A 12,874-nucleotide genomic window follows, 5' to 3' on the forward strand; every position below is an offset into this window, starting at 1 on the left:
TGTCAGTTTGGCTAGCACAGAAAAGTGCAGGCAAAATGAAAGCATCTGTAAACAGCATATATTGAAAAACCACCCGAACACAAGCACAGATATACATTTTTTTCAGTAAAAATTCATTCTCTTCAGAGAATGGATGTGAGTCATAAGAGCCAGAGATGCCTCTTTCTATTCTGCACTGTCTCTATTGCTGGTGGGGAGTTAGCAACAGACCTCAATGGCAAACACAGCTGAACACAGGCAAAACCTCCTGCTAAGTGGATTTTAGTTCCTGCAGTTTGATTTAATCTTTTTTAATGGTAGCTCCAGAAGTTTGGAAAAGGAGCCAAACCCTTTGTTCTCTCTGATTTTATTAACTGTGTGAATGTGGCCTCAGATGGGTTTGGTGCAACTTCTGCTGGCGTGCACTCGAGTGCCGGGAGGTGAGGCACTGGGCAGCACCTCTCCAGCATCACCACCTTTAACCACGTTCTCCCTTGCCCCCCTTCCCCTCCTCCCTGACAAGTGCAAGGCAGGATGAGACCCCCAAAAGGCAGCTGGCTACTCCCCGCACCTTTGTGGCTGCCCAGAGTCCCAGCAGCCAGACAATGCATTGGAAAAAATGAGCCAAAAGCTTTCCTGGTGTAGTTTCCTCCCCGGTTTTCCACTGTCCCAGTCCTGTGAGATCTCAGATGGGTGCATTTGTCCCATCAGAGCCCTTAGCACAGGCACCTGCTTTTGCCAGATGCAAAAGTTCAGTCTTGGTCAGAGAAACTAAATCCACACACTGTAGCAACCCAAGTGTGCCTGAGATCCATCAGTGGACCACCGAAACACCCAGGGCAGCAGGGAACAAGGTGTTAGGAAGCTGGTGGAAAACCTCCTTTGCTTCACCGTGCCTTTGGTACGCTGAATCCTGCCATGGTGCACATAAGGACAAACCCACGAGCGTTCGAGTTGCACTTACTTGTCTCTCCAAAAGCATTAAAGAAGAAAAACAACGTCAGATGGTAACAGTATAACTCAAAGCAACAACGCTAAGATGGGTGGATGACAAGCTGGTGACAAGTTTTGTTGTATTAGTCGGCGGGGAACGATGGTTATTTTCTACAAACCTGTATCGGTGTCAAAGCGCACCCGTGATTCACAGCAAAGCCAGCAAGATTTGGTTGTTAGGAGGTGCGTGAAGTGAATGGAAGATCTACCACTGTGTTTGCTCAACCACGGGTACATAGGAGCTTGCCGAGTGCCTCATTTTTGCCATATCTGTAGCGTTAAGCACCAGCTCAGGAAGGTGAGAGAGCACAGCCATAACTCATGCTCTAAGTTTCCCAAGGATATTTATGCAGAGTTTTCCAATTTGGTCTCGCTCGGGCCCTAATTCCAGAAGTTTCTCCTCCAGTTTTCATTTAAAGAGCACGCTCATGGTGGGCACCCATTCTCCTATTGAACCCTAAGCGCAAACACTGGTGGAACATCAAAGCCATCAGCCCAGTGCATAATAAACACAGAGAACAAAAATACAAGTGAGAACAAGACGAACCATCAAATGAGGGCAGAGGGGAGAACAGGGAAGATAATTAAGGAAGGAACAAAGGCGAATAATTAGGGGGATGGGAGGAAAACAAAGGGAGGAGGAAGGAAAAATCACAGTCAATGTACAAAACACTACAGAGTTGCTCACGATCAAATCACAAGCATTATATGGCAATGTCGCACACCTTCCAGTCCTTCCACCGTATGTTGGTCTGGAGGCTTTCCACAATGATGGGAATGATTTTTGGAAAAAACAAGGGGGGAGTGAAGGCATTGGGAGAGGGGGAAATAGGGAGGTTTATAAATATAGAGATATATATGATAAATCCATTTACTGAATATCGTAACAGAGAGCAACTCACGGTGAATTTACGCTGGAGACTGACGAGCTGCGAGATACAGTACCTCGAGTTTGCTTTACAAAACTGCACATGCAAAAACAAAACAAACAAAGAAAACAAAAAGTGAGAAAAAAAAAAAAAGAGAAGAGAAACTATAAGAGACATCGGGAGGAGACTCATACAGGCTGTGTCCTATCGAATGCAGACTGCAGCGTGCATCTTGGTAGGAGACCAGGCAAGCTTCAGAAAGTGTGGAAGCCACAGACACACCACCTTCTAGTCGACAGGGAAACAACCAAAGAATCAAAATGGAACCAAAAGGGAAAAAAATTAAAAGGTGAACCAAAAGCCACACGATGATATTAGGACTTTATGCCTCCATATGCTATACTCACAAAATCAAAGTCCTCCGCAGAAGTCATCTTTAGGACCTCGGGGTAGAGGTCTTTGTAGAAACAGATGGTGATTGCTTTTACAGCTGTGCTGCAAATCATTACTTCCAAGTGGGAGCGGGATGCAAGACTGCTAATTCCCCCCTCCGGCACCACGAGATGAGAGGAGGAAGCCTGGGAGCAGCGAAGAACAGGGCCTGGAGGGAGGACCCCGGGCCATGCATCGAGAACCAAAATCCATCTGAGCCCCAGCAGCTGGTGCCAGGCTGCTTCGGTTCGGTCCTTGTGCCAGGTGGGCTCTCCAGGGGCACCTACCTCTCTCCTCTGCCAGGCACAGGGATGTGTCTGAGCTCAAACCACCCGAATAGGGCTCACCGTGTCTGAAAACCCTACGCCTGCTGCAGATTAGGCAACGGATTACACTTTATTTAAAGGAACTTGTTTCAATTCACGTGTAATTTTGTAGATTCTCCTCCATTCAGTGTGTGTTTGTATAAATGCCATTACACATGGGGGGTTCTGAATATGGAAATAGCCGAATTACACAGAAAAAAAAAGTTTATTCTTCCTCTGGCAGGGAATCTACACAGAATCAGGATTCTAAATATCTTGATAGATCTTGGCTTGAGGCACTAACGCTTCACAGTTATAAACAATAATTTTTATAAATCTACATCATCTGAAGAACCCTCTCAGATGACAGAAAACAAAATCCCTTCACCTCCTGAATTTGCCTTTTCAGTTGCAGCAGTTTTCCCTGCTTCCCTGAGAGCTTCAATCTGTTAACAATCAGTGCTATCAAGCCAGAAGGTCCAATTAAAATCTAATGTTCTTTGGATATCATATGAGTAGAACTTTAAACATACATTTCCTTAAAATTACCAGAATCTCCTGAACAGAAATGTTGGCCCATGTGAAGTATATAACACAACCACCCAAAGGCCAAGAAAACTGCAACAAATATAAGTACCATTATGAAAAGTGTTTATAAAAGTTTCACTTGGAGAAAATCACCTGCTGTGCAGCCACGTAAAGCATTCTGCCCCAAATTTACTATTTCTACATTTTTACCTTGCCAAAGAAAAGGGGAGCAGGAATCAAAGGGGGGGAGGGAGGGGGTTGCATGCTCTGCTGGTTTGCCAGGGAAATTGCTCCCAGGTTGCTCAAGCTGGGGACCCCTTTACTTCTTGGCTGGATGATGAAGCCCCAGGATGGCAACTGAACCCTGCAGAGAGCAAGCCCCTGCCTGCACAAATGCCTGAAGCATACATAAGGGATTTCTTGGGCAAAACAGGTGGAAAACTTATGATGGAGAAGAATGTACCGGGCTGCCTTAATTTACCTGGGAGTCAGCACCAACGTCATGCAGTACTTGTGGAAATGTTGTTTTTAATTGCATAAAACAGCTCTCAATATCCCTTGGCAGAAGGCTTGAATGAATTTTTGCATTTTTCCCTGCTTCATTTGGTGCAGTGCAGGATGGAGGCCATGCTGTGATCCTGCCAAACATCCTTGTAACTTGGCCAGGCAACGTTATGCAAGTCCTGCAGCACTCCAGGTTCACTTCTTTGCTCTCGTTCCTGGAGCTGTCTTTTCTGAAACTGTGACCGACTACATTTTCCCTGGAATCGCGGAGAGGAAAGCTGGGAAGCCAAGAGAGCCTCCTTTTCTGAATCAAAGTGACAGAAGTCCTTGAGCTTTGCTCCGTGCTACTTACCATCGGAGACGGACACAGAACAAGAGAGCGTCTTTCTGTGCAGCTGTTTGAGTCACCGTTACACCAACAGCAAGGGCAAAAAGGTAAGCTAACGGGAAGAACCACAGCACCTCACACATCAACACACATCAGGGGGGAGAAGAAAGGGAAGAAGTCACAAGCCAGCAAGAGAAAAAGAACACCTCTGCTAGTCTACGCACCATCGAGCACGGGACGTTTCATGGGCTGGGTGTTCAGGCATACTTCTTGCTGGGTTCTGTTGGGTACCGGCAGCCCAACAGGGATTTTGAAAGAGACCACAGTATTCCCAAGACAAAAGGAAAACATGGAGTCTCTGAGATGGAAAATGTCCTAAAGAAACAAAGCAACCCCCCATCCCCCTTCATCCCCAGACCTGTACAAAAGGGACAGACACCTCGGAGAAGTCACTGAAATGACGTGCCACCTCTATCTGCTCTCAGCAGTTTTCTAAGGAGTAGTCAACTCGCTCGTGTTACCAGGCAGTATCTACCTGTAGGCACACAATTAAGATGCCAACTGCTTGGAACAACCATGTGAGGGACCAGCAGAAACCAGTCACGGCCTGGAGAGAGGAAGAGGTCTTTCAGGGTTGGAACACTGTGCTGAGAAGCATGTCAAGCTTTGAAGAATGGCAGTGGTCAATCCCATTGGCAGTGTTTAGCTCTGGTGCCCAAGTTTCACGAAGTGCCTCTGCTACTTCCTACGAAGTTTCATCCATCACATCTGAGAAACTCTTTTCCCATCCAGAGCTCACCCCTTATACCTAATGCTTAAATTGTTTCCTTGTGTCTGGCCACCACTATAACACATTGCCATGTAGAATTAAAAACAAACCTAAGTAAATAAATGCTAGAAGTTTCACTCAGCATGACTTGGACGTGACAACTTAGCAGGTTCCTACAAATTTAGCATTTGCGTGCTGTTGTGATTGCTTTTTTAAGACTCTTCCCAAGAAAAGGTGAAGGCAGGCCACTGGAAAATACACAGGAATAAACGAATGCAGAGGCTGTTTTAGCCACCAGTTCAGAATCCCTGGAGCAGCCATGGGGAGGACTTGTGCTTTGGGGCTCATTGACTCTCCGACTGGTCTGCTGGCCCGTGCGGAGCACCCGTGCCATGTGTGCGTAGCGCAGCCCCTTTTGTACGGGACATTGGTGCAGCTCTGGACGGAATAGAAAAGGCAGAGGAGGTATCCGAATGCAGGGAGTTCAGGCTTTGGGTTGGCAAAGAAGTAAGTTCATCTACAGAACGTAAAACCATTTGCACTGGGGTCTTTGTGCTGGCCATGAAATAAGCCCAGCAGCTCTCCCTTCCACTGGCACCTATCCAGTGGGGACCTTGAGGTGCTTTGCACATTCAGCACCTCAGTAGTTGCCCCATTTTCCCCCCTGCTCTGTTCTCACCGCCAAGGAAGCTGCACCAATGGCTTGCTCTAAAGACCCGTCGGTCAGTACAGCGGCTCAGTTCGAGAGGCTGAGTGGTTTCGATGTTGTACAAAACAGAGGGTCTTAAAGACAATGCTGGGCAAACTGGACAAACCCAGAAACTCACCTCCAGAAACAACAAAGCAAGGAAAATGCTAAACAGAAAACAAAAATCACAAAAATAAGAATGAAACAATGGGCTAAAATTAAAACGCAGTAACTTATGTTAAACAAATATTCTGTTTTAAACCAAACATTGCAACAATGACAAAAACAATGTACCATCCTAGCTTTTTCATCCTGAAAATCCACAAAACAAAAAAGCCCACTCAGGATAGAGTTCACCAGGTGAAGAACAAAAAGGTCAGAAAAATCCATTCCTGCAATTCCTTTTGCTGGAGCTGGGGGCAAGTCATTAAAATCCTGGGAGAGCAAAGAACTAGGAGCAATAAACCAAGTGCAGGTAGAATATTGTAATAAAGCACCTCAAGTCAGCTGCAAGATAGATACCTGGATGCTACTGTAATAATGAATAGGTTATTAAGCAGATCCCCATGACACAGCAGCACTTCACCATCTATCAACCATCAAACACACGTAGATGTGAAGGTACCACCTCAGACTCTCCAAGCAGGCTGACAGACCGAATCAGCAACCGGGTTCATAAGCCTATGAAATTATATTTGTAACCGATGCAACAAATTGAACATTTCCCAGAGCTGAGCTGTTGAGAGGCTCAAATGGCAGAGGAGAGCAGATGAATCAGTGCAGATAAACTGCAGGGTCACGAGAATGCAAACGGGGAGCGCACGTTGTATTTGCACAGAAAAATGCCAGGGGTGGAGAAGTAGATACAAGGCTACAGAGCATGCAATGGCCTGGAAGGAGGCGTAGAGGAAGATGTACTCTTGCAGTCCTTGATATGGGACTGACAAAGGAAAGAAACAAAACAGCAAGCACAGCACCTCACCGGTGAAACAGCAGAATGACCACTAGGACTTTTCACCAGCCTGAGCTTGTCACCTCTGTGGGAGGTAGACAAGCACGCCAGGAACGTGAATATCATGCCTGAGGAAATGCAAGTCACGGTGCCCTCTGCTTCAACATCCGAGAGACCTGGTTTAATTGATGAGGCAGAGAAAATGTTGATGTTCTCAGAACACTGACCCATGCTATAGATGCCTGTTGCTGTAGAAAATCCTTTTCCTACATTTTGAAAATAAAATTGAATCAGAATTCCAAACCCACTATTCGTTAGAACAAACTGATGGGGTAGACCCACAAACGGGATTGCAGCAGGACCTTGGTAGCTCAGTCCCGGTTTTTCCCTGCCCCTGCTCACCAGTCACTTAGGGGAGCCCAGGCTCTACAGGCATTTGCTTTTGGCAGTGGTATTTCCGTAAGCCAAGAATCCTGTTTCCAGGACCTTTTCATTCTCAACAGTGCTGAGCCACTTGCTGTACCTCACACCTAAGCCCTGGTGGGGTCCCATCAGCACGTCCATGCCTGAATCACATCAGAGCTTGATCCGACAGGTTTTGCCATGAACACGGCATCTGCTCCACCTTCTGCACCACTCTGTAGCTTAAGACCATAAGAAATGAATTAACAGGGTACATCTGGATGTCAATCGTGGGTCTCTATCATCAGCCCTACTGTGCTGGATAATGGTACCTCAGGGATCAGTGCTGTAAACCCAAAAGCTGTAGCTGCTAAGCCCCTTTTGGAGCTCTCACTATGGGTTAATTTCTATACTAAACATGACTTTGGCATGCACTCATTAAACATCTTTTGGATCATCAGCCAACAATCCATCCATCCATTAATCTCTTGCAAAATACCTCACTTCTCCCTTGCCTTCTCCTGTAGGTCATCACTCATTTGGTCATCACCCTACTGACCTTATGTTTTTTTTAAAAATCTTTTTTTTCCCCAAAAAACTGAAGTCCTGCATGCCTTGTGAGTGGCTGTGTAAGCACCTCGCTGGCACTGCAGCAGAGGGGACTGGAAGCCAGGTGACAGTGGTACACCGATGGCCTCCCATGCAGCATGCCTGATGTTGCCCTGGTTAGTAGATGTGGAAGCAACTGGATGCACTTCTAAAAGTGTCCCTGTGATATTGAAAACCAGGCGAAAGTCTGGTGAAAAATCACAAAATAAAGGTTATTTTATGTAACTAACAATGCGGTGTGAACTGTTAGCTCTGTTAAAGATCTTTGTCTGGTTTCTAAGAAATTCTCACGTGCACCGTACTTTTGATTAAAAAGAGAAGAAATAGAAGAAAAATAGAAGAAAATAAGTGTTATCATCTTGTACTATAAAATAAAAGTTCCAGGAAATTCAAAACAAAACAAAACAAGAGCAAATATCCTCATATGACTTCCTGTCAAGACTGGACATCATTGTAAGAAAAGGATTATATTTAAAACTAACAAATAGACATGGCATAAATAGTAGATGATTATAGCAGTAATTGCAAAATAAAATGGTAAGAAGAATAAAATAGTCAAATTAACAATATTCTTTCCCTTCGTATATAATGAGCTGGCTCCATTTGGCCTATTGTCTGGGCTGAAGTGGATTAAACTCCCCCTAAAAAGGTCTCCTGGGGATCTTTCTTCATTCCAGATCCTTTGGAATAAAACTGCACAGGAAATTCATTTTTCTGTGCTTCAGCTTGCCTAGACCTAGGAGGTCTCCCCTGCAAAAAGGCATTGGAAAATACCAGCAACTCTCAGCAAAATGCAGGTCCAAATTTTTGACGTTGCTTGTCCTGATGCTGATTCCCGAAGAGTTAAATGAACCCCTAACAAAAAAAAAGTAAATCTACCCAAGGCAGGCACATCTCAAACATGGGGCCATCATCCCATGCAGGCAGAACTCTGCTCTGTCCTCAGTGACATCTGGACAAGTATTTCCACCTACAAATAAAAGTTTCACCTCAGTTTAGATGAGTATATGTGAAAAGGTGGGCCCCAAAGGAATATTTTCTAAGGATTCTTCCAAAACACTATCACAGAATATGTGCATACGTCTACATCCATGTATTACAGAAAAGCCTGCATTTGAAAATGCAATTTATATTTCTAGCTATGAACCAGTGACTGTTCATGTATGTGACTTTATTCATTCCTGCAGTCTTTCAGACAACAAAGAGAGAACATTCAAGCTTTTTTTCTTCTTTTTTTCCTTTCTGATATTTAGGAGGAGGCATTTGCTCTTGAATCCTCCAAACAGAGATCATCAAACAGTATTTAATATAAAATATGCACACATACCTCTCCGAATTACAAATCCAAAGTGGAATGTTAACAATTCACCTGGTGAAATCTATCCTAAGGACAGCTTAAAAAAAGAACCAACCTGCTAAAATATGGTTATTTACAGCAAGGCAAAAGATGAAACATTACAAAGGAAAAAACAAACTAAAAGGAGTACTTCGATCCATGGTTAAGTGATCAGCGCTGAAGTATTCAGTCAACCTACAGCCCTGTCAGTAACAGAGATGGCATAAAAAGGCTCACAGAGTACTATGGGATGGCTCCAGTTGAATAGACATATAACGACACTGAAGAACAGAAACCACATGATAAAGGTCCCAAATAATAAAATAACGCTTACGCGGCTATGGAAATGTTAGCTGCTGACATGGGGCTGACTTCTGCTACTTCCTTGGCCTTCTGCAGGGCAAGCTTTTGGTTGGTGGCTTCCTCCATCTCCTCCTCGTCCTGGTGCAGAAAATCAAGACAAAACAGAGCACGCATCACGTAATGACAATAACCACAGCTCCCCGAGGCATGGGTGTTGTGTGACTGTGACCGCTGTGCTGTGAGGACAGCAGATATTCATTAAGGCAGAATTTCATAACTTCTTGCAAGGACCTCTGCTGACAGCAAAACCATACCCAAAGAGATGAGAAATACAGGGTCTGCTCAAGTGCTTGGTGCATTTTTGCTGGGAGCACATCTCCCTCATGACGCTGTCTTACCTCTTTTGGGTCTCTTCTTATCCCTCAGCGTTCTGGCACAGCAGGGAGAGACCTGAGCAGAGGTGTGACATTTCTGGGGTAAAGGCAGCCCCCTTTATCTCAGACTTGCACATGTAAAAACACTCAAAAGCCTACGTCCTACTGAAGTGCATGAGACAGACTCCTAAAGCCTTCGTGACTTCTTGCCAACACGACTTGTCTGAAACAATAATCCGTATAAACACCAAAGGATTTGACTGGCCTTGCTCACACTAGTTTTATCCCAAATATTTCCACTGATTTGAGTTGTATCACTGTGAACGTACAGGGTGAAAACAGAAAGGAGAAGACGTTGAAGTGTAGCTGGTGGAGTCAAATGCCGATCAGAAAGCTGGTGACGTTCATGCTTTCTGCATACCCCTCAGATCTCATATTTGGATTTTAATTGGTATTGCAAGTTCCCTCAGAGTCGAACTGTGATTTATTTTCTCCTACGTGGTGTAATTACTAGAGAAATAACCCTTAAAATCAGACTGTAACTGTAGTTTCTTTAGCAATTGGATGAGGACAAAAGACAAAACAGGATCCCGTTCGATTCCAATAGTCGTATGGGTTAAACTTCCTTTGAATTTTTCTAGCAAGTCAAATTAGATAGCAAAATCGGGGCAGGAGAAACACCAACACTGACGGCAATGTCAGCACCATCGTTCAGCGTGCTGAACCACATGCCAAGACAAGAGCAGGCACAGGCTCCTCTGTCAAACGGCCTGGGTCTGCATCTGCTCCTCAGAGGTAACACTGTGAAACACTTATGTTTAAAATAATGAATGCGGACAGTAAGACATCTAACTTTGAAAAAGGAAGGCACAGAGATTTACCCATCTTGAATGCCATATGCATGATTCCTTGCTCTGACTTTGGTGTTATTTGCTTAAACTGAACTCATTTTGAAACTGTTTTCTTTTTCTCTTTTAGGAGGAAAGATAAATTATAGGGAATTTATCAAAAAATCTGTTACTGTTAAGATTTCATATTTTTAAAATTTTCCCCTTTCCAAATATTAGCAAATCTATTACAAAAAAAAAACAAAACTTAATGTAGTGAATAAAGAATGAGGCCACAAAAAAAGCCTTGCTGAACCATTATACAAAGTCAGCAGTCAATATTTCTCAACGGCCAACTTCCAGTAAATTTATCAGTGGTTGGGATGCTACCTGTAAATCTAGGGTATCTGAGGACATACATCTTTCAAGAAATAAATTCCCAATGAGACATCTTTGGGGGTTTTCTTTTAACTCAGCAGGTATCTTCAAGCCGTTCCTTCTCTCGAAAGCTCTCCAGGACTTTTAATTTTTCTTTCTGTGCACCTCAAGCACTGGGTGCAGATTTGAGCATCTTTTTTAAAGTTCTAGCTTCTCCATTCTCCCCAGTGCATCCGAAATGCAATGGAAATATTCATTGTCATAAACGCAGCCATCCCTAACTCAGAACAAGCACACTCTTTAGCAGATGACTGCTTAATAATATTTCTGCAGCTCCTTCCACCCAGAGATTTGCGATCCCTCTACAAATACTAATTAATTCTCTGCCTGGTACGTGCCCTGCGATGTCTCACGGGGGCAGAGGCTCATCCTACTCTGCTTGAAGCTGGCAGGGGCGATGGTGCACGACTGAGGCAAGCTCTGAGCTGTGACGGTGACTTCAGTGCCACCTCTGGGAGCTCCATCATCGCTGTCATGGATGAAGGCGCTGCCTGTAAGGACAGCTCCCTCTTACATTTCCTTTCCATTTTCTAGAGCTCTAAATCTTCACTGAAACCACAGTTTATCACATGGCAAAGCTTGTCTTCAGAGCTAACCGTAATTATGTGCATAGTTAACGCTGTTCTTCATTAAACTCCCCCAATTAAAGACCTCTCCATTGGGACGGAGGAGGAGTCCCCATGGCTGCTATTCCTCTGATTTCTGAGGAATTCTGGACTAATTTTATACAAAATTCACACATCCCTCCTACTGCATGCTTTTATATGGCTTTCTCGGAGATCGCTGGCAGGGTGCAGAGATCAGAGAACACGCTTGGAGCTGGAAGACGTTTAGGAAAGCCGAGGGCTGCCCTGCTCACCCACCCGCGGCAGCTTTCCACGCCAGTTCAGCCAGGATGAAGAACAGCATGCCGTGTCACCAAAGAGGAGATACTGCAAGCAAATCTGGGGGCAATTTCAGATTCTACTCTGAATAAGCAAACAGGAAGAAAGATCTGCCAGTAGATGGAAATAAAGAGAGAAGGCGACCCAAAAGATTCATGATAGGTTTGAGAAATGTCTAGAAACAACACTGGGAGAGTTCAAGCAAGCGAAAGTCAGAGCCAGCACGGAAGGAGGAAGAGAAGACCTGGGGATGAAGGGGCAGACGCTGGAGAAGATTCTTTATATAGTCAAAGCAAAGAAGGTGGTTATTATTTTTTCCCCTTAAATGAGTCATTCCAAAGTACTGGTGAGTTTTGTAACAGCCATCAGATGATCAAGCTGAAGTTAAATATAGCCACAGCTCCAATGCTCCCTGGTACAGGTCACAGGGCCCAACTAAGGCTACCAAGTAAATGTTCAAATGCCACGATAAATGAAGTCCAAATACACATCCAGAACTGGAACTGTTGGTCGAAATGTTTCAGTCCTGAAGAGTAGCTGGAAAGCTTTCTATCCTTCCAAAATAGAGGCAGTTGCAAACCACTTACGGCTTTCCCACACTACACGCAGCACAGATCTTGATTAGTTTTACAGTGTAAATGTCAAGAAAGTCTCCTGAGATCAACTGACTCCCAAGTAACTTAATTATACCTCCAGGCCATTTTTGGTTTTGCATGATCATATTTACTTAGCCATAAATCCCTCATTCTCCAGGTATGCTATACAATTGAATTATTTTTAACTTTTTCTTCTTTTGAAATCCCCACAGAATTTTGGGGATCATAAATAAAATTAAAGCAAAAAAAAAAGTTTCTCAAGAAGCATTATGATTTTGCAATGTCGCTGAATCCATTAATATTTAATTATATTTTGTAAACATCAACAAAGTTAGGTTACTAGCTGTTCCAGTCCGCTGCTGAAATATTCAGAAGGGAGCACTAAAAAGATTAAGAAAGGAATAGGATGAGTTTCATTACCCAGGAACTGTGCAGGGCCTGATCCTCTCTCAGCACATACCAGGGATGCCCGTAAGTCTCCTGAAGGGGCTGGGAAGATGCACGCCTCTGGGATCAGCCCTGAGCTGCATTATAGCAGAGCAGGGAGGCAGAACAGGGTCTCACAGACATCGGCACATTCGTTATCCATGCTTCTTGCATGGCCTGCATCAGCTCTCAGGAAACAAGGCTCCAGCTAAAGCTAGGAGCTGAAGCCAGTAACGTGGCAGAAAGGAGAGCTGGTAAAGACAAGCTCAGCCACAAGAGCCATGGATTTTAGCTGCGAAGAGTTGGCTGCTTCCATCCTCAGCAGCTGGAGT

At 44.4% G+C, this 12,874-nt stretch overlaps 1 protein-coding gene across 14 annotated transcripts in view; it reads right to left on the reverse strand.

Moving 5' to 3' along the window:
- LOC308180364 (voltage-dependent N-type calcium channel subunit alpha-1B-like) overlaps nt 1-12,874 on the reverse strand; it is a 283,793-nt gene that overhangs the window by 82,404 nt on the left and 188,515 nt on the right. For 9 of the 14 annotated variants that reach the window (XM_080561843.1, XM_080561849.1, XM_080561844.1 and 6 more), the window contains 2 exons: nt 9,029-9,135; nt 1,875-1,937 (listed from right to left, as the gene is read on the reverse strand). In XM_080561843.1, coding sequence (XP_080417969.1) covers nt 1,875-1,937; nt 9,029-9,135 — 170 coding nt within the window. The remainder of the gene's footprint in view (nt 1-1,874; nt 1,938-9,028; nt 9,136-12,874) is intronic. The other 5 variants (XM_080561851.1, XM_080561848.1, XM_080561842.1 and 2 more) reach the window with 1 other exon arrangement.

Source organism: Anser brachyrhynchus (genome assembly GCF_964034855.1).
Source record: "Anser brachyrhynchus genome assembly, chromosome: 19".
NCBI lineage: Eukaryota > Metazoa > Chordata > Aves > Anseriformes > Anatidae > Anser > Anser brachyrhynchus.